Here is a 26345-nt window from a genome sequence, read left to right on the forward strand (position 1 = left end):
CCCTTGTTTAAAAAAAGAAAGAAAGAAAAAAACAGCAAAGAGGATTGGAGAGGAGGGCTTATGGGTAAACTTTTTGCTGTGAAAAGTTGAGAGCTTAAGAACAATTCATCCCCAGGACCTGTGTGAAAATCTAGGTGTGGTGTCATATGCTGGTCACTCCTGGCCTGAAGAAGACAGACAAGGGAAGGAGGAAGGATCCCAGCAAGCCAGTCTAGCTGAAGCTGCAAGTTCTCGTTCCAATGAGAGATCCTGTCTCAAAAAAAAAAAATACAGGGTGGGGAGCAGAAGATCCAAGGTGGAGAGCAAGAAGATGCCCAGCTTTGACCACTGGCCTTCTTATGCAATATGCACAGGTAAACACATGTGTGTGCATACTCACACACACATGCATTGCATGCACATATAGGTACACATACACAAAGACATATTTTCTCACTGCTACTGTTAACAAAGAGTTGGGAGTTCTGGCAGTTATGAGTACTTTACAGTGACATGAGGGTATATGCCTATGTACATATAGGCATATACTTTGTACTAGGAAAAAATGAAAACTATATTACAAGAAAGCATGATACTGAACATAAAATTTCAAGTAATAGGGCTAGAGAGATGTCTTAGTAGGTAAGGGATCCTGATTCTCTTGCAGAGAGCCTGAGTATAATTCCCAGGACCTATACCATGCAACTTACAACCAGCCACCCGTTCACCTGGATTCACTCTAGATTCAGAGGACCAGATACCTTTTACCGATTCCTGAGGGGACCTGCATTCATGTACAATGATATTTACTTATAAGCATAATGGGAAAAAAGTTTTTCAGTGAATATCCATAACATTTTACGGAAAAATAACACAAAGAGAGTCATATATCTGTGTGCTAGCCATGCACTTGCTAAAAACAAAATTAAAACAAAGAACCATTTACATTTATACATGGAAAATAAAGCACTTAGGTATGAACTTCACAAAACATGTACAGAATTTTTGGATTCAAAATTACAAAATGTTAAATCACTTATTTAAACACATCATACTGAAGTAAAAGAAAAAACAATGGTTGACATCATCTCAACAAAGAAAAACAAATGAGAGAAATCACTGTCCCTGGTATCCAGCTATATGACTCAGCTGTGGGAATCAAGACTGAGGCGTTAGCAGAGTGAGAGGCGGGTCATGAAGGCTGTGGGTAAGGAAGAAGTAAGGCTGCAGAACTTTTCTCGACTGCTAATTCTTAAAACAGGTATAGAACCAATTTGATGGGAGGAAGAAGATTTTGAACTAACAGCATCGGGACAATCTGATGTTTTCGTGGAATGAGCTAAGCATCACTCCACATATATGACACCCTAAAAATATACTTGCACTTAAAAGATAGAAAGTTCTCAAGGTCCAGGGCTAACCAAATCATATTTGATTTGACACTCAAAATAGGATCCATAAAGGGAGAAACTGATAAACTGGAAATTTTTAAATCCTATGATGAATGAGAAGTGGCAATAGGTGAATAACCTGAAGCTAGGGTGGGGCCAGCTAGCCTTTCATTCACAGCAGGAAGCAAGCAAGAGTCCCTCTCTGAAATAAGGCAGAAGGCAAGGACAATACCTGAGATTGTTCTCTGGCCCTCATAAGCCAACATTCATACACAGAGACATAAGACAGATTTAAGTCAATAAATAAAAAAAATAATGATTCTCCTACTCATATGAAGTCTCATTTATCTTTTTCAGAAAAATGGGACTGGCCAAAGGAGATGCCACCTTCTGGGGCTTGCAGGCATGAGCCTGAAATAAAAGCCTGTGACCCAAAACTGTAGCAACTGGGATTCACATTAGACTGGCAGCCACTCTGTCATGACTCAATGGCAAATCCTCCTCAGCCAGACCTGGTTTCGTTCATCATGACTCACATGTTAGGAAAAGTAGGCAGAAAGTATATTTTATCCCTTGAGTTCTGTCTTTCAACTTTTGTCTGTGTTCAGTTATCAGCACTCCTGGGAGCCTCAGATTAAATAGTGAGGACAGAGATAAGTGGGTCCCATCAAAGTGTCACAGTAACTCTGCCTAAACCATGGTTCCCAAGGCTATTTCAGAGTGCTCTCATTTTCTTACCCTGATAGGTCAATCATGCTGGCTCATATTTGGCCAAGAAACACAGCTGTATAATTCCTTGTCAATACCCACTTGTGTGTTTGCTATTTTAGACATTCATCTAATTCTGAGGTACAGATTAAATGAGAAAAACTGACCAAAGATAAACAATACTATTTTCAGGAGAGTATATATTTGTGAGTGACTATTTGAGTATATATTTACATATGTAATATATATATACATACATACATACATATATGCATGCATGCATGCATACCATGCTTGCTCAGTGAGCAGTCCATCTGAAAAGATTAAGGATCATATATATACTACACACATACCCATAAAACAGAGTCAGAGAGCAGAGGTACAAGTATTGTCCCTTCTTCAAAGAGTGCACTTAGAAATATACACATCCTTGAAAAATGTTTCCAAATGTTTAAAACTGTGCCACCTAAGAAGCCTTCAGTAGGCAGCAGGCACAGTAAGTGATCCTAGCTCTCCCCCACTACACGGGTACAATGGACGCTCCACCACCTTGGCTCCCACAAATATGCTCAGCCATTTGAACAAGGACAGAATTGCCTCACAATCGATCTCACAGAACATAACCCTGTTGTTAAATGATGCACAGCTGTGCTTTTAAAACTGTATCCCTTCCTCACTCCTGAAATCCTGATAACCTCATATGTTTTGGAATGGTCTCTAACCATGCACAAGAAAAGAATGTCAAAGCAGGGTGGCTGACCACCTAGCCCTCAGCCCTTGTGTTACTTTACTGGACTGTTTGATAACCATGGAGGATTCATCAGGCCACACAAAACACTGAGCATAGGCATGGGTCTGAAATGTAAGCTCTGGTGTGCCATGACTCTAACCCACAAACTGTAATTGCAAGCATACACCACACACTCATGTCCTGAAGCAGGTTGGCACATCAACTTGCATATTTCCTTCAACCTTATTTTTGACAATTTTCTTGTGATATATCTGTTTTTATTGTCACCTCTATTTTTAAAATCACTGACATGCATGCAGAGGAGAGAAAGAGAAGGGGGGCACATGATGTATGTTTGTGTGTGTGGGGGGGCAATTTCTAAGGTAGCTTCCCTACAATGTTTTGACTCCTTGAACAGCAACCAATCAGTGGGTACTGCTCTCCACAGGAAAGAATACAGCAGAGTCTAACCTGCTGGAAACATTTTAAGCCCATCTCTCTGTCCCCCACATGATTTTGACACGCCTCATCCCTCCTTCCTTGGCATTAACTGCCTCTCCACTTCCTTTACATCAGTGGGAACACTTCCTGTATGGGTGTCAGGATCTCAGGAGAGGTCAGAGGCTGCCCTGCAGAGGAAATGACAAACTGTGAAAAGGAAAAGAGCAATTCCTTCCACATGTTCCCTCCTCCCGGGAGCAGTGAGGGGCTGTCAGCTAGCATCACTGTGGGCTCAGGCAGGACTCCACATCACAGTCCTGTCAAAACCAATCTACAGACCTGTGTGCTGTTTAAAGCTTTCTCAGTTCCAGCGGGTTTCAGACATGACTTTGAGATAGAAGTGGATCAAATAAAGTGAAATGTTGTAATTGATTCTGAGGAATGGTGTGACACCCCAGAAAATAAGCCCAAGACGAATATAAATTATGATGCTTTCCTTTCTGACAAAATTTGCTAATAGTTGAAGAGTTACTGTCCTCCATTAACAGTGAGAAGAATTTTTTCAGTTAAGCCTGTTTAGGAATTTCAGTGCTACAGGTACCAGGAGGCTTATTCTGCTTGTACATAAAGCTAAAAGCTGACAACCCCAGGGCTTAAAGGAAAGCAAGATGAAGAGAAAGAAACAGGAAGCTAGAGGATGTAGGGAAGATAGGAGGAAGAATTTACAAATTGCTGCTTTTTTCAAAGATCTCAATTAAATAATGTTGAAGCTTTTCTGTGACTTAGAATATTTTATGCATTTCCATATCTTCAGTAAAGGCATTTAAAATGCAGGTAGTTAGCTCTTTATGCAGATAAATCACTTTGAAACATTCTGTGGTTCCCTGCAGCTCAGTTTTGTGCTCAGATAAAGGATTCAGATCTATCCAATAATAATAATAATAAAAAATCTTAGAGACCAAATATCACAGTCTAACGTTTGCTTCGGAGTTTCAACAAATGGTGATTCATAAGTAGTCTTTCAGAAGTGCTCATTCTTTGAAAATGGTATGCAACACAACTGGTTGAGTCTTTGCCTAGCAAACACAGAGCCTTAAATTCAATCCAGGGAACCAGATTGAGAATCCTTGTACTCAGAAGGTGAACTAGGAGAATCAGAACTTGGAGGTCACCTTCAACTACGTAGTGAGTTCAAGATCAGCCTAGCCAGCTTTATAATACTCTGTTTCAAAACAAACAAACAAAGACTGGAAAGATGTATCTCTGAACAAGTACACAGAGAGATGATTAAGGGTGTTAGCATTCAAGAAATAAAAGAATTAGAAACTACAAGATGATATGAAACAAATTAGAATGAGTTCTAGAAAACTTATGAAAACTTGGTGCTCTCATAGAGCTTGTAGACATGCAGAACAGAGAGGATAGTCATTCTAGAAGAAAGGGGTTTTCTTACAGAGTTAAATAGACTTGCTATTTCACAATTATTCTACTGTAATCAGTAGCAAACTGAGATTTTCAACCAAATTTTTTATTCTGACTCCATATGCTTTAGCTACTATCATAGTGTAATTGTTAAATGAAAGTAAGTCTTATGTACTTTCACATGGATTAAATCTTTTATTCATTTAGCGGGTCTTTAATTGTGCAAAGGCACAATTTGTGCCAGGCACAGATTAGACTCCATAGACATAATCATTGGTCATAAGTTTGGTCATACAGACATGCAAATGAACACATATCTGCAACGAAGAGAACGAACACTCGGGTAAGTCAGCATTGAGTAGGGGTTCTTTAAGAAGGAAATTTTATGCTAGTTGGTGAAGACTTTTCATGACACTATAAAATTAAAGAATACCCAAAGGTCAAAGGAACTATCATACCTGTTTCAAGGAACTAAAGAAACTCAGAATTACCAATAGTGTCACTTCAGACATCTAGTTAGTTTGTTTAGGGTTCCTAGTGCTGTGATGAAACACCATGACCAAAAAGCAAGTCGTGGAGGAAAGGGTTTATTCAGCTTACACTTCCACATTGCTGTTTATCACCAAGGGAAGTTGAGGCAGGGACTCAAGCAAGCAAGACAGGAACCTGATGCAGGATCTGATGCAGAGGCCATAGAGGGTACTGCTTACCATCTTCCTTTGCATGACCTGCTCATCCTGCTTTCTTAAAAAACATAGGACCATAAGCCCAGAGATAGCACCCCCTAGCATGGGCTAGGCCATCTCCCATTAACTGCTAATAGAGAAAATGCTTTATAGCTGTGGTCATGGAGGCATTTCCTCAACTAAAGTTTTTTCCTTTCTGATGATTCTGGCTTGTGTTAACACACAAAACCAGCCAGAGGGAGATAAAGACAGAGACAGAGACAGAGACAGAGAGAGAGAGAGAGAGAGAGAGAGAAAGAGAGAGAGAGAGAGAGAGAGAGAGAGAGAGAGAGAAGAGAGATTTCCCTCATCTAATGTCAATACCTCTAAAACAAGTCTTCTTGCATAATATGCTCAACGACTGGAGCCGATTGAGACACAGCACAAATATTACTTCTTTTTTTTAAACTTCTTAGGGTTTTATTGCCGTGAAGAGACACCATGACCAAAGCAACTCTTATAAAAGAAAACATTTAATTAGGTCCGACTTAGAGTTTCAGAGATTCAGTCCATTGCCATCATGAGGAAGCATGGAAAGGGTGCAGGCAGACTTGGTGATGAAAAAGCTGAGAGTTCTCTATCTTGAGCTGCAGGCAGCAAAAAGAGACTAGATTCCACACTGGGCAGAGTCTGAGCTTCCTCCAACAACGTCACACATCCTCCAAGAAGGTCACACCTCCTAATAGTGCCACTCCTTATGACCAAGCATTTAAACACATGAATCTATTGAGGCTAAAACTATTCAAACCACCACAGCTTCTAATGTTGTTTCTAAGTTTTTTTTGTATTTTAATATCATAAAAAAGCAAATGATGAATTTATAAAGCATCAGGAAGTCTGGTGAGTCTCTGGTGGTTAAATATTACTTCTTGACAACATACATTTCTCACAATTGTTCCCTCAACTTACAACTAAATAGCTATTTAGTCTGTTGCTCTTGATTCCTCTCAGGTCTGGATTCTACCGCCCCCCCCCCAAATGGTTTTCTGATCTTGATGGAAAGGATGCTCAAAGAGCCCACCCATCCTAGTGGCCATGTATGCATATGTTTGCATCATAATGAAGCAGAAGGGCTCAACCTCTGGAAGGACTTTTGGCTTAAAACCCCACAGCATTTAGCCATGTGGTTGTTCACTGTGAGTGCACAATAGAGTTCTCTTGAATTCAGTATAACCAAGCATCCATAAACTTTTCCAAGAACCATTGTTCTTGCAAGATATCCATAAACAAAACAAAACTATCAAATGCAATCATCATTTCCCTAGTGGTTAGCCTAAAATTAAAAAACAAAACAAAACAACAACAAAAAACAACTTGAAAGATGGCAATCACAAGTTATACCATAGATATTTTCTTCCAGCCTTTTATAAATATTTTCTGTTCCTAGGCATAGTTCATAGTAACAATGTTGATCACCATCATTAACCATGGACTAAGTCCAAGATCCCTTAGGAGAAAGTGTGTACACAGGCACTCTCACAATGGATTTTTGTGATTTGGGGACAGTATAGTAAATTTGACAGATAACATATGGAGCCTACTGATGTAGAACAGCTTGTAGACGATCATAAACACAGTTTTCAGATAGAAACTTTGCCACCATGAAGATGCCATGTGGTCCTGGCCTTCTCACATCTCCTTCTTTTACATGTAAATAGCTAGAAAGTCATCAAGCCAGAGTTTAATAAACTTTTAATTTGAAATGTATTACTACATGTTGAGTATGTTTACCCATTATTCAATTTCTTAGCAACCCTTCAGTGGCAGAAACTGTATCACAGCCCTGATATATAAGAAAAGAGCCCCATGGGAGATATTAACCACTAATAATAAACTTAGGAGCTTCCAAGAAAAATAAGAGTAAGCAATAGAGAAGGCATGTACTGGTAGAAAGTTTTGTGTTCTGGTTCCATATTGATCTGTTCACAACAGGAGGAAATAGTCCATCTGTTGTCTTCGAATGTGAGGCTTACATTAGTCTCTAGGCTCATAGCAAAGCAAAATAATAATCAGGTTAAAGTCTCCCTGTTGGTGCATACTGTATGTGCATACTGAATGTGATGGTGTTCCTCTTCTCCAGATTGCCAGCTGTCCTCTTTGAGGAGAGCGTGGGACAATGACATCACTCTAAAAGCCAAGTTCATAGCATGGTGTGATTCATCTAGCCAAATTGTCACAGGAAAGCTGAGAAGCAAAAAGGTTATGGTGAAAAGTGGTCCAAGAATAATTGCTTCTCATCTTCCACTTAGTATCCTAAAACTAGATAAAAATATCAGTGGCATTCATTAAATATCATTAGTTAAGTCAGAACCCATCCTGTTAAAAGTTGAGAATTCTAAAATAAGACTGTGTTATACTAAAACATTTTTTAAAGAAATACACTTTGCAAGGGCACATATTTTAGAGTGTTCAATGACTTCAGAGTTGACCTTTGAACTTGATATTTAAGCAAAATCAATGGCATGCTTTCTCTTCTTTTCCTCAAATGAAGTCACAATTATTCCCTTTCTGCTTCTCACTTTATTTTTCTTAGGACGATGATCTTCGACCATCAGAAGAGGCTTTGACACTCTCTGTCTTTTCTATGTCTCAGATTTCCAGTGTCTTAGTGCATTTCCTGTGGCTCCATTAGAATTGCCAGGGCTGGGCCATCTGTGAAGGGAAGGCTTTGTTTCTTTCAGCTCTGGGGGTAGGTGGTTCAAAAGGCTATGTCTAGTGAGAATGTTCAGGTTGACTGGGACTCCACAAGACCCTAGCAGTCTTAGGATTAAACAGTGGGAGATTAGAGTTGTTTCATCATGTACTTTTCAATAACCCATAACTATTGATGCATTCTTAAAGGCAGACCCATCAAGATCCAATCACCCCCTTTAAAAGCAAAGCAAATAATCAAACAAACAGAAGGCAAAACAAAACTCATGTTTCAGTGCTGCTTCTCTTGGGAACCAAGTTTGCAAAGTATGGACTCTTTAAGGATATAATAAACCTGCAGTACCCAGGCTACACATATATGCAATGGTAACATTACTATTTTTCCCCATAGAGCAGGGATAACTCAGACGTTTAAGATGAAATCTAATCAGTTAGAGGCAACCAAGACCCAATATAAAAGAAATTATCTTGATGAGAAAACTGAACAGACTACAGCACCACTTCAGGGAAGCATCTCCACAAAGACATTTGGAATGTGGTTACATATTGCATTGCTGGCCTCTGGTATGGAGCCCTTTATAGCATCTGGTTAACTCTAGTGCTACCTGGCCTTGCTAAATCCGACTAGAGCCTGTCCTTCCGGTGATCCTGGTTGTGTCAGAACTCCTGAGAGTCAAGCTGTCTCTGGGATTCAGTGATTCTGGGATCCTGTGATTCTGGGCTTGTTAGAGCACCTGGGAGTGCAGCAGCTTCCTCTGGGTGTTTTGGGACTGGCTGCAGAGCTTGTGCCCAAGGTCTGCTCTGGACCCCAGCCCAGAGTGACGGGAAGGAACCCAAGCCACTCTGCTGGTGGAATTCCTGTGTGTCTGGTCCCACTGGTCCCAGTTACTCCTGGAGTTGGGACAGATGTTGTGTCCTCATCACCTCTGATCCTGAGTGTGTCAGAGCCCCTGGAAGTGGAGCTTCCTCTCTGTGTTGTGGGTCTGGCTGCAGAGCTTGCGCCCAATGTCTGTTCCTGTGTGTAAAATTGTAACCTAACATATTCAGTTGTACATGATTCCAGAGAGTGTGGTACCTCAGTAGTCCTTAGCTGATGACTTTGGCTGAGTCACAAGTGACTGACTTACACAGGTCAGGCAGGAATAAGAAAGCCCAAGACTAATGCTAGACCAATGTTTTAGAAGAGCAAACATTCATGATTTGAATCTAGCTACTGGGCTTCTGCTCAGCCCAATATGGTATCACGCTGAAGGAACTCAAAAGTTCCAAACATGATTTAACAAGTGTTTAGTGCTTAGTCAGAAGTTTGTGGTTGTCATCTAATCAATGGATAGAAAGAAAAAACAAAACAAAACAAAACTCCAAAAAACAACAACAAAAAGGCAGAGATGATCCAGAAAGTAGAATCATGTGGCCAATCTGACCTTGATGGAGGAGTGCCAGCATCCTGTTCCAGAATCACATATATTTTCCAGAGCTAGGCCCTCAGCCTGCTTTGTTATGTTTCTACACACCCTCCTTAGTTGAATCTGATCACTTTGTAGTTTGATCTGGAACCTGTTTTTCCTTCCCATATCCTATCGTTCTTCTGGATTTCCTATCTTCTTTTGCAATGGAAAAGTTCTTGCCCTAGAATCACGAGGATCTTCATTTGATTTCCCAGGATCCACAATGGAAAATAAAGCTAGATATGGTGGCAGGTGTCTATCACCTCAGTGCTGAAGGAGGCAGAATGAGTGAGAAGTATCTCTGGAGCTCACTGATAACCAGCCAGTCTAGTGGAATCAGGGAGAGAATATGTCTCAGAAAATAAGGTGGAGAGCCATCAGTGACGCTACCCAATGTTGATCTCTGGCCTTCATGGCATACACAAATATGCATGCATAGCCCTCCCTTGCACCTGTAGGCATACACATGCATACCCCCGTACATGTACATGTATCCATAAACCTGCATACATACCCATTTATACACACACACACACACACATACACACACACACACACACACACACACACACACACAAAGGAACAAGGAGGAGGTAGAAGAAGAGGAGGGTGAAACAAAAAGAAATGATGTAAAGGAAGTATAGTAAAATAGAATTGCCAAAGTAGACGACAGAGTATTGGTACTATATAATTTAATTGTTTGGTAATTTCAAAGAAAATGCTTACTACAGGGTTTGCCATTGGTAATTAGTATAAATGCCACTCCTTGCCATGAGACTGTGACTACTAGTCAAGCAATAGCTGAAAATCCATCCCATCCTGTTAGGCAGGCTAATATTATATTTACTGTTAGAGTATCTATCGATTTTCAGAAACCCATGACTAAAACTTTTGGTAAAGGTAATAAGCTTTTACTGCCAAAGATAATTTCAATTGTAGCTTTTCTGAAAATTTGGATTTTTGAAAAACTTGATTTACCTAGTGTTTGATAAAACTGGTTATCAAAAAACAAAGCCCTACAGCATAAACTCTACACCTGAGAACATTGTTCTCAGAATAGTTCATCTTTTATACTCATACTTTTGGCTACTACTCTCAAAAACATTTGAGAAAATTGAAAATTTAAACAGCATACTCCCAAAAAGAGGTCAAATAACCCTACACCTCTCAAAAGTAGTGAAAAAATTAGTCTACAAACAGTAGGGTCAGTCATGGAGAAAAATATCCATTTCAAGGGAGTAATTTTATACTTATTTCCATGATAGACAATGTGATGTGAAAACTAATATTCTTGTTAATAGTTATATTCTCTCTCCATGCCGCAGTTTGGAAAAATGCATGCTTAGAAAATAAGTACTTTTTAATTAGCTTCATTTGATATGACATAGTCCTCAACACTGTATTGGAATGCCGAAGAAAATGGGTAAAGAAACCCTGAGCAGAGTAGATTGTCAACCAGCCCTGAGAGGAGTGGATGGTCAACCAACCTTGAGAAGAGTGACTTGCACCATCCATTACAGCATGAATGTTTTCTGGTGGTTCTTTCTTTGAAGGGCCAGCTGTATTATCCAAATCAAATTCTGTGTTCTCTGCTTCCACCATTAAGCACACGGGATGTTCAGGAGAAAGCTGCCTATGACTCTCATGGCTTTTTTGATCATCCAAATGCAAAGGAGTTTTAATTACCTATTAAGAGACAAATCAGTTAATGGAACTGTTGCAAATATTACCTATGTAGTTAAATTTTCTCTAGAACAGTGGGGGCATGGGGAGCAGGTTGAGATATCTGAAAGGAAAATTCAGATTTCCAAACTCTGAAGGATTTTGTCTGGTTAAGTTATAATGATCTCCATAACCACTTTAAATATTGTCATGTGCTTTACATGTTTGATTTATTATTTTTAATGTCTCATAAGAAAACACTGTATTACTGAACTTCATACTTGTATGAAACTAGCAAATATTCATTTGCAGGTTTGTTTTTTTTTCCTCCAAGAAACCAACACAAATAAGTAAATGACACGATTAAAGACCACGGTGGTAAGTGAACAGGTAGCTGTTCACTGCACGCGGTTTCCCACATTTAAAGTAGCCAAGTGCTTGAGGGGAACAGTGAGACACAGAGAAAGATGGACTCTGAAGGGAGAGCTTCCTCAGGAAGTTCTGGCAGCCTTCCTTGCTTGCAGAGTCTTCCCTCTTCCCTCCTTGCCCACCCACTCCGGGACTGAATTAGTGCTGCATTCCAACCTCCTCCTCCTTCGTTACTGCCCCTAATGGCATGGGACAGCAGAGGTCAGTGGGAAACCATGAGCACTGGCCCTGTTGGTCTACTTCCTACTCTTCCCTCCCAACCACTGACCTGCAAGGAAAAGGAAGGAAGGGCTCCCTTGGATTCTTTCATCTTCTCTGAACTTAAACCGCAAAAACATTTTTTTTCAGTACCATCATCTGTTTTACCCTTTCCTGCCACTTGATATTTTATTATTTATCTATTTATTTATTTATTTAGTATTTACATCAACTGCTTGATCAGAAATTTCCATATGCTTGATTGGTGTGTGTGTGTGTGTGTGTGTGTGTGTGTGTTCCTGCCTATGGAAGCCAGAGGTTGACTTTGTGTGTTTTCCTCAATTACTCTCTACTTAAGTTTTTTAAGCAGGGTCTCTACTAAACCTGGAGATCACAGGCCAGGGGGCTGAAGGGATCCTCTGTCTCTGAGCCACCTCCCCCAGTATTGGGGTTAAAAACTTATGCTGCCCTACGCAGTGATTTGGGGATGAGGGTGGGAGAAGGAGTTCTTTTATTGGTATGGTTTGCTTTTACGCACGGAATTCAAACTCAGGTCTTCATGTTGATGGGGCAACCACCACCCAAACTGTCTCCCTAACCCTGATCAGAACATTTTGCTTTTGAGAAAACTCAGACTGGAAAAAGTCATGTATTATAGAAATTTACATAAAAAAACAGGAATTTTTTTGTTTTCATCTTTATGAAGAGGTGTCTTTGTCCTCATTTATTTTTCCTCTCAATTAGTGTGGACATCGGTAGTTCCTAACATTGTCTAATAAATAGCAGAACTGGAGATTAACTATATCTATCTGTGATACATAGTGGCCAGAAATGCTCTATGGGTAAATCAAAGCATTACTTTTTTCCCATTATGTTTTACTTAATTAAAAAAGGAGAAAAATTTGGTCTTTAAGTCCAAGAACATTATGATCCAGCCAAATTACTTTAATACTGTTGAATAATCAACTTTTTAATCTTGTATTTTTGTCTTGATTTAACCTCAATGTATATAATCTTCATAATTAATACCAGAACTCCCTAAATTGTCTTTTAGGAGTTTAGTACCAACTTTCTAAGTCATCATTTACAGAATCTTGAGCTATATGTACCAGTTAGTGTGAGCATTAAAGGCTGGGGACACAGCTCAGTCATAATCAGGTGGGCTAGCAGTTGTGAGACCTTGAGTTCCAGCCCAAGCATGGACAGTGAGATGTGAAAGAAAGAACGAAGAAGAAGAAAATATAAGGAAAAGGAGTTAAAAGTTGCTGGTGCCATGGGTGAGGAGATGGCTCAGTGAGTGACATGCTTGCTGTGTGTGTGCATTAGGACCTATGTTCAGATCTGTAGAGCACACACAGAAAACCAAGCAGAGCAGCCCATGCCTATAATCATAGCAATGGGTCAGCCATATGGAGTAGGAGGCAGAAACAGGTGGCTCCCAAGGGCTCACTGACCAGCCAGTCTAGCTAAAACTAGCAAGCTCTGGATTTTACTGAAATGCCATGTCAAATAAGAGAGCAGTATAGGAAATACCTAAATTCAAATGGGCATGCATGTGCCTTAGGGCATATAAACAGAGACACACTGACAGACAGACAGACAGACAGACAGAAACACACACATACACACACACTTACAGATTCCACTCATATTAGCTATAATGTACTCCCTTTTGTGACTGTATTTTAATTTTTAGTTTATTTTGATTCACAGAATAACGTTTAAGCCTACAATTTTAAAACTTTTGTTATGAGTCTTTTAGAGTTATTTATTCTCCTGTATCATTATTTCATTCAAGTTTCATTATTTCAACATTTTTGATTCTTAAGAGCCGTAAGTGACTCTAATACTTGAAGCAGCACCACAAATAACTGGTACAAATTCTCAGAGCACAGAGCCTATGAATAACACCTGTGAGCATGCCTTTTTTCATTAGTCTAAGGGACAGTAAGAGAGTTATCTCACGATAGCACTGTTTCCACAATGACTAGGAAGGCACAGATCCAGGTAAGAACTTTTTCCTTAATGGTTATCTAGACAGCCCCAACAAGGTATTTCAGCATAACGCTATAATGGGAAACACTAAAAAGAAAATACCAGACAATCTTACCCCAAATAAAAAGGCATCAGGAAAACAGTCCTACCAGACCACCGATAGGAAATTCTAAAACTTAAGGCCAAAATTAAACATTTCCTGGAAATATTTTTATCAGTTCCATCAATTAGGTAGGTAGATGGGAAAGTGGGTAGATAGATGATAGGTAAATAATAAATAGATGGGTAGGATAGGTGATAGATGATAGAAGATATAGATACATAGATAGATAGATAGATAGATAGATAGATAGATAGATAGATAGATAGATAGATAGATAGATAGATGATAAATGTGTTGGCAAACAATAGAAATTCATGGCACTTTATGATATAGTCAATCTGGGAAAATACTATAATTAAAAATGTTTAGAAACAAAGATTAAAATGGACTACAAACAGGTGGGACATTTTATTCTTAACATATGCAATCATTTTCTTCTCTGGATAATGACGTCTGACCATGAATTTATGTACTATCATGTTTGTTATGGGGCTGGGTTCAGCAGTACACAGAAAGTTAAAAGTACATTGCAAGAAAAAAGCAAATAGCTAGAAAGAAGGCACTTTGTAAAATACTTGAAATTATTTTCCAGTTACAAACTCACATTTTAAACCTGTAATCCTAGTAAGATAGCATTCTAAAGTCTGGCATATGAGGATCAAGAGTTTGAGGAGAGCCTGGGCTATAGAGCCACATCCACTCTCAGGAAATTAATAAATAAAACCATCATATTACAAACCTTAAAATATAGATTGCACAACCACTGGTCCAAGTCTTGGCAAATCAAATTTTCTATTTTTCTGAAGCTATTCAATTTTTGGTCATAAGGTCCTCGGAGAAGGGGACACTTGAATTTTCCCTCTACTATATGGAAGTTGTTGTCACATACAGGAAAGACTGCCCAGCCCATGATCAGGTCATTGTATGCATATGTTCCATGGAGAAGGAAGAGTTCAAACAAGAATGACAAGCCAGGCTTCACAGCTTTCCTCTGAGGAAGTACCTGGTAAAAATATTAAGATAAGAGAACATCAGGAGGACACTATTTGTTGCCCTGAGTTACCCACAGACAGTTTAAAAGTAAGTACAAACGTGTTTTATATTCCTCCTACTGCCTTCAAATACTTACTCTTGGATGAATTTACAAATGAGCCTTCTAGTTTCAGGTAATTTAACAACCGTACAACCCTGAAAACGTGACTCTGTCAGAGACACCATGCTTTATAAGCTTCAGGAATCAAGTATGCTGCATTGCAATTAACATGCTACTCTGTATTTTCGTTCCTATTGGCTTGGACTGGTATGTCTGCTATTGTGGTGGTTTGAATGTGTCCATTAGAGTTCCTGTGCTGCAAAGCTCATCAATGAATTCATATGTTGATGGTGTTTGGAGATAGAGTTTTATGGAGATATGGATATATGAGGTCCTGAGATTGGGGCCTTCAGAATGGCATTAGTGGCTCTATAAGAACAGAATAATGGATCTCAGACTGAAAGTAGTTGCTTGGGCCTTTCTATAGAACCCTCCATTATGACGTGACACAATAAAAGGAGTCATGCCAGATGTCACTAGCCTACAGAATTTCCAGGCCTACAGAACCGTGAACACACTAAACTAAATTATCATGTCAGAAAGTATTCATAGCACAGAAACAGACTAATTACATTTCTATTTTTATCTGCCATTACAATCATGATCTTACATCCCTGGTTTGTATCTTCTGGATCATTTATATACCTGGCTCAAAAACTTTACATAGACGAAATACCATCTATAAAAGTAGTTGATTAAATTATCACACTCCAGAAAAAAACTAACCCTATTCATGATGATAATTACAATTGTTATTATAAGAAAGGAAAAAACAGAGACCATGTATTGTGACTACTGTTTATCTGAAGTGACACTACAATGCACATCACTATCAGAGCTAAACAAATAAGTAACAGTAGGCAACGATGGATCAGTTGGTCACATTGACCAAGCAATGGTCTTAGGTGTAGAGATGAAGTCCATTTCTCAGCTGAAAAAAATTAGAAAGCTATAAGAAATAAATACATTTTTATTTAAAAATATTATATACCTAATTTTCTTTGCAAAATTCTATGTGAATAAATTTACGTGGACAGAAGCGTCATGTCATAGACTCTCTTGCAAAAACATCTATCCAAACATACAGTGATATTTATATGATTCATACGGATAGCTCAAGACTTAAGTTTAGGAACAAAATGTAACAGAGACATCTGTTGAAAACACCATAACCCTGTGGCAGCTGCTATTAAGCCATTAACAGGATCAGGTTTCATTTAAACCAGATTTACCATTTTCTACAACAGCCCATGGGAAAGCTAAAGACATTAGGCACAAATTACTGACAGAAGAGATCCTTAATCAAGCTGTACTTTTCATTTGGCTAGCCAGCAATGAGTAACAATTCTAGCAAGAGAGTAAGAGCTAAGTGGAGGAGGAGAGATGGAGTCCCAACCCTGGTTAGACCCATGATTTAACATAAAGCTGGACCTACGCCAGAAGACAGTGCTTTCATGCTATCATTGGATTTAGCAGCAAAAGCTAGGACCTGCCTCACACTAACCAGTGTTTTTCAAAAATGCATTTGAAGTATTCGTAATAAGAATATGACAAGAGTGATACCCCTGATGACTTTTGTGGTGAGTTTATGTAAGTTACTTCTCTTTTTAAACATAAATTTGTATGCATTTGAGTTTTCTGGAAACACATGGAAAGGATTGTGTGTGTATCTAAGTGACTGGGTCACTACTTACCTGGGCCCTGGGTCCAACCTCAAGTGGCACCAATCAAAAATCTAAAATTACAATAAAACCCCAGAGCACAATGATGCCTGTTCTTCCTAGAGGTGGCATATTTATACCAAGTTAACGATGCTCAGGAACATATGAATTATGCATTAGTCTTACATTTGTTTTTATGGCTTATCCCAACGATTTCCTGGATGACATGTAACAAAAGGAATATATGTGAGATCAGACTGTGTCAGTAACCATGCCAAACACTAGCATTCTTTTATTGAATGACCTATCCATTGACGTTACCAGGCAGGGCGTGTGAATACCATGCAGTACTGTATCACCTGCTGCTGTACACATGGAAATTTACTGTAAATCTAGTCTATAACAGAGAGCAGTCATGTGCAGCTGCCCTGACAGCTCCTGAAATAAAAAGTAGAGGAACAGGGCAAAAAGTCTTTCCACTGATTCTGGATTAAACACAAGATGAGAGCTACATGTTTTTTAATAATTAATTAACTAATTAATTAATTTGTGTTTAATGTATATGAGTGTTTTGCTTGCATACCAAACATATGCCCAGTGCCCAAAGATGTCAGATTCCCTGGAGCTGGAGTTACAGATGGTTGTGAGTCACCATGTGGGTGCTAGAAATTGAACCTAGATCCTCTGGAAGAGTAGCCGGTGCTCTTAGCCACCGAGTCATCTCTCCAGCCCTGAAGATGTTCTAGATTACTAAAGAAAGCAATCTATTCTCCCCCAACAACAGTTTCCTTTTTAGAATGTATGCTCTGAGTGCTTGTTTCATTACTTCTTGTTGTTCAAGAGCTCTTCAACCTTGGGATGTTTGCCTTGAGACTGGCTGCATATCCTTTGGCAAGAAGATTACTAAATATTCTAGTTCCTCTGCCTCTGGAGGACCTTCTCCAGGAGCCTGACTACCTCCATAGCTGGCCTTTGAATTGATACCTTTCTGAGCATCTTTCATTGCCTTTGTATTTTAGAAATCTACATGAAAATGAATAGGTGCTCATTTTCTCCGATGCCAGTACCGTCTTGTCCTCAGAATGCTTATAGCTGGAGGTCATGGTGTCCTGAGAGGAGCTTCATCTTCTGACCACCATGAATAATTCTACTGAAGAAAGAGACGTTACAGAGACAAACTTTACTGCATATTGCAGTTGTGATTACCTTGGTCTTCCACGTAGAAAGAAGATACACATGGAAGGAAAGGAAGGATGTGGAAACTTAAGAAGCAAATGAGGGTTTGGAGGTAAATGTTGAGTGGAGGAATGGCAATGAGAAATGTTATGTCCATTGAAGACCAGGTACATAGAAATAATTAGCCTGAAAGGAATGATGCTACAAAATGCCCGCCATTGTTAACTTTACATGTCAACTTGACACAAACCTAAAGTCACCTAGGAAGAGGGTACCTCAACTGAAGAATTGGCCACAGGTTGCTCTGTGACCATGTCTCTGTGGGTATTTCTTAATTGAAAATTTATGTATGTAGGCCCAGTCCACTGTGGCTTACACTACCGCTAAGCAGGTTGTGCTTCATTGCATAAGAAAGGTAGCTGAGCAAGCCAAAGAAAGCAAGCCAATAAGAGACTTTTCCCCATGCATCCTGCCTCTGCTTCTGTTTGAATCCTTGCCCTGATTTTCCTCAGTGATGGATGTGTTAACCGGAGGAAGTCACACCTTTCTTCCTCAAGATGCTTTGATCATGGTTTTATCACAGCAACAAGAAAGAAAACCAGAACAGTGATGAAAAGCTGTAGCATGCTTCCTGCTTTTGCACTTTCTGAAATGTTTAAAGATGTGACAGTTTGGGTTATGTTTATTTTTTAGTATTAACATTACTTTTTATGTTTATGGGTGTTTTGCCTGCATATACTTCTGTGTACCACATGCACAATCAATGCCATAAAGGCAAGTAGAGGGTGTTGGTTTGCTTGGAACTGGAGCTGCATTGAGCCACCATGTGGGTGTTAGGTGCTGAATCCAAGTCCTCAGGAAGAGCAGCTGTCACTTTTACCCACTGAGTCACCTCCCCAGCATCAGATGATAGTTTCCATGATAATGATAAGGAAAAGGGCTGAGAATAGAGCTCAGTAGAGCTCTGGCCTAGCATATTCTATGTCTGGCTTCATTACCAGTAACAATGGGGGAGGAAGAGAGAAAACAGGATTAAGAAAAAGACACAAGTTATAAAGTTATATGAATGCACAGCTTTATGGGAGCTGAAGAAACAAATTTAAAGTGAACTAAATCCTTGGGTCAGATGAAAATGCAGACAGACTTGTTGCTGGATGCCAGGCACTGCAGGAAAAAGGAGAAGAGGAGTAATTTAAGACACAAACCCTAGACATGGACCAAGTCATTACCATGGACCAATTCTTAGCCCTAGAACCTTCAAAGGCACTCAGAAGCATGTGGGTAATTGGGTCAAAGTATGAAGGCAGAGATTCTTGGTATTTTAGAAATCCTGTGGCAGTCCCAGAGAGAACATAATCAAAAAAGTTGAATGGCAACTGAATACCAAGCCCAAATGGAAGCTGGGGCTTTTTATAACTTAAAACTATGGAACCCAGTGGGGTGTTCCAACTAGCTGAAGTTAGAATTCAGCTCCAGTTCAGCTCAACTCCTGATGTGAGCATAAAGGTCAGAACTTGATGAGGGAATCAATATTTTCTATTTCATTCTCTACAGTTTGTTTACACACAATGTCTACCACATGGCAGGCAGCGATGAGATGTCTGCATCAGGAAGAAGATGTGAAGCGTGGACCAATGAAAACTAGCCAATGAATACAATGATGTGTAATCTATATGACAAGAATCTGGAAATAACAAAGACCTTATAATCAGCATCAAAATCAGAGAAAAAAATGTAATATATGCTTGGTCATTATCTGTATTTTCTAATCCCAGAATCTCAATTTAACATAAAATATTATGTACCACAAGGAAATTTTAAGTTATATTTCCTTGCTCCTCTGATTTGTACTCTGGTCTTGTAACATTATTCTGGGTACAGAACTAAAAGAATCACTGGCTTATTCTAAATCTGCCTTTAGTCACTTTGTAGGCTATTTCTTGCCTACAAAGTGTTTACTACATACATTGGAATGCCTTCGCACTTTGTTTAAGATATAAACATAATATAATATTACTTTCTGGCTGCATGTCCTATTAAATCAAATACGTATTAATGAATATAATACTCTTTCAGTTTGCTTCTCTGTTGCTATGATATAACATTGACCAAAAGAGAAGAATTTGTTTATCCTTATTGGTTATTGACTGCCATAAAGGGATGCCCAGGCAGGAACTCAAAATAGGAAGAAACACTGCTTGCTGGCTTGTTTGCCATGGCTTGCTCAGCTGCCTTTGGTACACAGTCCAGACCCATCTACCCAGAGATGGTACCACCCACAGTGACATGAGTCCTCCTACATTTATCAGTAATGAAGAAAATGCCCCATGGACGTGCCCATAGGCCGAGCTGATAAACACAATTTCTCAAGGCATTTCCTCAACTAGGATTTCCTCTTCCCATGCATGCCAAGTTGAAAACCAAGATTAGATATCCCAGATACAAACACACACTAAGCTAGGTCAAAATGATTGTTATTGAAATTATTCTCTGAAATAGCTGTGCACATGCACACACACTGAGACAAGGTTTAGTATTTCATTGTGCCATTGTCTCCGTTAGGAAAAGATTTCATACCCACAGCTTTTCAAGCAGATGTGTTGGTACAGGTACTGGTGGGCTCTGAACATAAATTAGGACTCATGTAAGTCCTTAAAGTTCATTTTCAATAACAACAATTTCAAAATTGCATACACTTGATGCAATCTGAAAAGGGACATTTAAAAATGTTTTGGAAATTAGCTACTCAAGATCCTAATGGTATATATGACCCCAAATTTGAGAACCTTATATCCAGTCTCTGGCATTTGAGAAACTTAGATTCAGTTTCTGGTTCCTTGAAAACTTTTCCATAATGTATTATTGCTGTTCATTTGTCACCTGTAACCTGGTTAGAAGACTGGACAATGCAAAATGTAAAGCAGTTCACGTGTAAACAATTCCAGTTGTTGGGAAGTGACTCTGCTGACTGAGTAGCCACCATGTCATGAATTCTACTTAGCAATTAGTTCTGCTTCGTCATATTCGAAGCCTGAGGTAGGATTGTACCCCATTCATGGCCACTCTCTGGTTAGCTATACACAAGGATCTCTGGGTGAATCAAGTCACTTCCACCACTTTCAAGCAGAGAATTCACGGTTGCCTCTAAATCCATCAGGGTTGTCATTATTTCTCTGCTCTGGAAGAAACAGGGAACATTCTAGATGTTTCTTCAAGCTCTCTATGGCTTAGGATGAGAGCAGTGAGGAAAACCTCCTTCTGTCCCAGACTACATGTGTGAGAAGTGGGGTACAAGAATGAAAAGCAGGCTTTTGCTCTAAGACATGAGATATTGGCTTCTATGAAAACAAAGGATAACAAAGCTTAGGATACCTAGCTTTCTGATCTTCAACTTTCTGCTAATGTGCCAAGATAAAAGACAATAAGTCACTTGATATGAGGAACTAGTGGTTCTTGGTTGACATGAAGCTAAGAGTAGATAAACGTGTACATATTCATGTAATCTGTACTTCAGCTGGTAGACTGAACACTGAAAAGTTTGTGAGTTACTCATAGGACATCTGCCATGACTCTGATTCTTCCAAATGCAACGTAAATGTTTCAGCAGACTTTAAATACACTGTATAGGATACTTGAATCTAAATCGTCCATCCTGCTCTGTTTAATTATTCCTCTCATTTAAAGCAGGTGTTGTGTACCCTAGCAGTTGGAAGCACGGGCATGGGCATGAGGTAAACATGAGAATAAATTCTACCTTATCTCTGAATAAATAACCTACGTGGCATTTTCAGATCTTGATGTCACTATCTATAAAGAGTGAAGAAAGAAGCAATGGTGACAAATAAACAGAATGGAAATAAACTAGATGGTGTCTTCCCCAGCGAAACTCTGCTGAGAATACTACAGGGAGGCAAGGAAGTAAATCAGGGCTTAATTTGCATTAGGGTTAACAAAATGTTCCTCTGGAGTTAGACAGCTCAGAAAGGTGCTTGGGAATTGATATGGAGCCCAGGGTCATCCAGATTATCAGACAGAGTTTTATAGTGCTACTCTCTCTTTCCTCCAGTTTTCCCAGTCACGAATTTAAAATATAGACGAATTAACTCTAATCCCCTGTCTGCCTGCTATACGACTAAAAAAAGTCATTGTTCTTGGAAATTTATTCTGACCTAGGTAAAAAGGACAGAAGCCCATAGAATTACAACTACACAGCTTCTGAATAGAAAAGAGGTCCTCACTCCCTGCTCCCCTGAATACAAGTGTTCAAGATCTATGTTTTAGAATATTATTTCAAGTCCTTAATCCCAAATGTTGTTATAATATCAACAGCTAAAACTAATTTGCTAAACTCAAGGCATTTCTTTCAAAAGCACTCCACTGTCATTAGCTTAATAGTCACAATAATCCAAGGAAGTATATTCTAATACAGACCCAATTTTATAAACTCCTGGACTAGGTGTAGAGAAGTTGGGTTCACTGACATAACAAAAAAAAAAAAGGTGTAAGGTAGAGCTGGGATCTGAGTTTAGGTCTTAGAGAGCTATCTGAGCTACACTTCCCAAAAACAAGAGGAAGCAATGCAAAAAGTCAGCCTTGGGTCCATGCCCAGAGTCCTCAAGGTCATTCTGCTCTGTCCCACAAGCTTCTCTTCATCACTTTTACAAAGCGAGTATCATAACCTCTCCTTCCACATGCTTGTCTTCAAGTTGCTCACTGGAGTTCAGGCATCTACATTGTGTCTAGAATGTATTGAGTAAAAACATCTTTGTTCCAATAAAATCGAGTGTCTTTCAGTAATAAAACTTTCCAAAAGACTGAATTTACCTTCTTCTTTATAAGTTACTCATTCTGAATAGAAATCTTCCCAAAATAAAGGGCATGGTCTTGTGAACTCATACCTAAAGACCTTGTACCTAATTGTGCAATTTCTCCACAATTAATTTAAGCAGTCAAAAGTCTCTAACACTCTAAAGTCTGGAGGCTTTAGAGCAATAGTTCCCCCCATATTTGTTTTGCATAAGAATTACTCAAGGGTGCTTATTTTAAATGCTGGTTACTATTTGATTCATTCTTACATTTTAAGTAGCATGAGAAGTAGAAGTGAACCAGTGGACCACAATTCAAATGATGAATCAACTGATCCTTAGGTCCTTCAGCTGTCATTTGACTCACTACCCCATGCAGATGCAAAGACAAGCACGGCCAATTGGAGTACCTTTGAAGAACTCTCGTCAATCTCCCTGATTAATTAAAACAATGCTATTTCCATTGAAAATCAGACTGAGTCTTATTTGAATAATTGTGGGTTTTACCATATGACCTTCCCACCAGGCTCCATGAAACTTGACCAAGATAAAGAGGAAATTCATGGAATATCATCTCATCATGCAATGATATGCAATGCTGTTATCCGAGCTCAACCTCAACCTGTTGTAACTCATCTCTTTGCATGCTACTCAAATGGGCAACTAAGAATATTTCACGTTATAGAAATGGAAGAATTTTAATTGAATATTTTAATTTGGAAAATTCAGTTCTGGGATTACCAGTCTTTCCTCTGTTTCCTCATCTTTTTCCTTTCTTATTAGTTTTCTTTTTTTAATTGAGAAATAAAAAGTTGTGGGTTTTTTTTTCATTTTTCTCCTTGTTAGACAAAAGACAGATCTTTCCCTTCATCGTCCCTGAGAGATGAACTCATTGAGGGAAAATTGGGCACAGCCCATTACTTTTACAAACCCCAGTGAGTGAGCCTCAGTGCACAAAAAGATGGTGTTTCTGAACATCTGCAGTCTGATTAGATCAAAGACCAACAAATTAGCCACAAATGGCTTTGCAAGGAGCAAGTAGATATATCATTTGGAAAGTAGAAAACTTTGGGCAATAACTACTAATCAAGATTTTCCCTTTGGGAAGCCCACATTGCACCAAAGACATGTAATGACGAAGACAGTGTCAGTGCAGCAGTCTTTATTTCACAAAACTCTTGTACATACTGTGGCACTTGGTGTACATCAAGCCTCCTATGTACTTTATATCTGCCCATTTCACAGGTCAACAACAACAAAAAAAAGATTTCCTCAGCTACTAAGTTATTAATTTAACTCTTATCAACAATTGTATCTGATGTATTTGTTTCTTTTGCATAATTTATTAATTTACATTCATTAAATGTCAATTATTGTAACTGAAGCCCAACATTGACACTTGCATAAGAAACTTCCATTCACTGTAAACTGTTGGTAAGGCAAGAGACAATCAACTAATATGATTGTATCAATAGTAATAAAGGCTTGCTCTATCTCAATTGATACTGAAATCATAAACTAACAGGCACTAAAAAATGACAGGTGTGTATTTTGTTCAGAAACGTTTGCTTAAGGCAGAAACAGCACTGAGACCTACTGCTATGTCAGAGTTTAAGGAAGACATGCTTAATTAAGCAGAGTCTTCTGTGTATCTTTGTATCTTTGACTTTGTCTTGTGTCAAGTTGACAAAATTTCCTACCACATGTGACATGATTTGCTTCGCTTTATTCATTAATCTTAATTTGTTCTTGAGTTTGATAGTGGTTGGGGGGTTTGAATGAGAACCACTGAGTGTGGGAAGGAGGCGTTTGATATATTCAGAAAAAGAAAATGGAGACAGGAATGAATATAGAAGCAGGGAACCAATGCAGGATAAAATCAGAAAGTGGAGTAAAGGACAAAACACATTCTGTAGGTTCAAGTAAGTGATCTGGATCTATTCTAAGTTAATGAAGATCCTAAGACAGGTAGTTAAGATTACTAGTGCTGTGATGACCAAAGCAACTTGAGAAGAAAGGGGTTATTCAGCTTATTCTTCCAGATCACTGTTCACCAATGAAGAAAGTCGGGACAGGGACTCAAACAAGGCAAGAACTGACACAGCTGATACAAAGGCTGTGGAGTGTGGTGCCCACTGACTTTCTCCCACTTGACTTTCATCCTGCTCTCCCACAGAATCCAGGACCACCAGCCCAGGGATGATACCACTCACAATGGGCTGGGCCCTCCATCAATCACCACTCACAGGCTTGCCTACAACCCAATTCTATGGAGGCATTTTCTTCATAGGGATTTCCTCCTCTCAGATGACTTTAGCTTTTGTCAAGTTGACTTAAAACTAGACAGCACAGATGTGACAGGTTTTGATTTGCTTTATTCATTGATCTTTATTGGTCCTGGAGTTTGGTAATGTTTGGGGGGTTTGAATGTGAATTCTGTTCCTACCTGCTCCCTAAGCTTTGGAAATTTCATCAACTCAAAGTCATTTGCTGCTAGTTAGTATATGTGGGAATCAGATGTGGCTGGGGAAAGATAGCCAAGCTAGTCCTTTGCAATTAACAGGCTGGGTGACCTTGGAGAAATTCTTTGCTCTACTCCGTCCTTTGTGACTTCACATGGTGTTCATATGAAAATTAAAACCTTAAAAGGAATTGTAAAGCAGTTTGTATAGATGTTGAAATATTGAAACATATTCCCTGGGAATATGAGTGAGTTCAAACAGAAGCAAGATCCTCCTCTTTAGAGAATTTAAAATGATTTGATTGTTGAATTGCTCAGGAAGGGAACAAGAATTGCTATTTTGTAACTACGACATTCTGAACTCTGAATACAGTACACCTGAACAGACACAGAGGACAAAAATAAAAAATGCAGAATTCTCAGTAAACTTAAATGTGCACATTTACATAAGACACCATTTTTAGAAAAGATAGTTCAGGTTGTTCTGAAACCGTAGCCTATTGGTGGGGCAGGTGTGTAGCTGTCTCAAGCTCTTGGGTTCAATCTCTAGTATCATAAAAAAAAAAATCAATGAAAAGGAGCTTAACAGTCTGTTTGAAGGTGTTGATGGGGCTCTGAAATTCTCAAATCTGTGGCCTAACTTTGGAAATCCACACGGAGACGGCTACATTTCTAGATGTCAGCAATACATCAGGGAACAAAGAGGGCCTATGAGGATAATTCTTGCTTGTCAAGCTGACAGATATTTGAGTGTGTCTGTGAGGGTGCTTCTAGAGATGACTGGCATGTAGGTCTGTGGGAAGCAGAGGAAGGGAGAAGTCATGGGTGAATGTGCAATGTGTTTGACCATTATGAGACTGTCCTTTCCCTGACCATAGGAACCAATCAAATAAATCTCTCTTCTTATAGTTCCAGTTACATTCTATTTGCTCTGTTCTGCAAGAGAACTTGCACGAAAATGTGAAGTCTCCACTTTCAGAAAGCTTATGCCTGAGGTTAAGCAGCTACTTTTTGGCATGGGACAGTAGAGCAGCCCTGTTCAAAGAGCAGCTTTACTACATGACACAGAGTTTGCCTCTCCCAAGGAAGACAGGGAAAGGGTGAAAAGAGAGAAATTTGATTTTAGAAATAGAATCCAATCAGAAGTGCCTTGATTAGAATAAATTTTTTGTCTTTGGCATTGAAAAACAAAACAAGGCCTGGTGGTGGTGGCGCACACCTTTAATCCCAGCACTTGAGAGGCAGAGGCAGGCAGATTTCTGAGTT

At 39.1% G+C, this 26345-nt stretch overlaps 1 protein-coding gene across 1 annotated transcript in view; it reads right to left on the minus strand.

Moving 5' to 3' along the window:
• Ofcc1 (orofacial cleft 1 candidate 1) overlaps window positions 1-26345 on the minus strand; it is a 277373-nt gene that overhangs the window by 160241 nt on the left and 90787 nt on the right. Inside the window, exons 8-9 of the mRNA XM_031359413.1 lie at window positions 14623-14886; window positions 10984-11182 (exon numbers count right to left, since the gene is read on the minus strand). Coding sequence (XP_031215273.1) covers window positions 10984-11182; window positions 14623-14886 — 463 coding nt within the window. The remainder of the gene's footprint in view (window positions 1-10983; window positions 11183-14622; window positions 14887-26345) is intronic.

This window comes from Mastomys coucha, unplaced genomic scaffold (assembly GCF_008632895.1).
Source record: "Mastomys coucha isolate ucsf_1 unplaced genomic scaffold, UCSF_Mcou_1 pScaffold7, whole genome shotgun sequence".
In the NCBI taxonomy this organism is placed as follows: domain Eukaryota; kingdom Metazoa; phylum Chordata; class Mammalia; order Rodentia; family Muridae; genus Mastomys; species Mastomys coucha.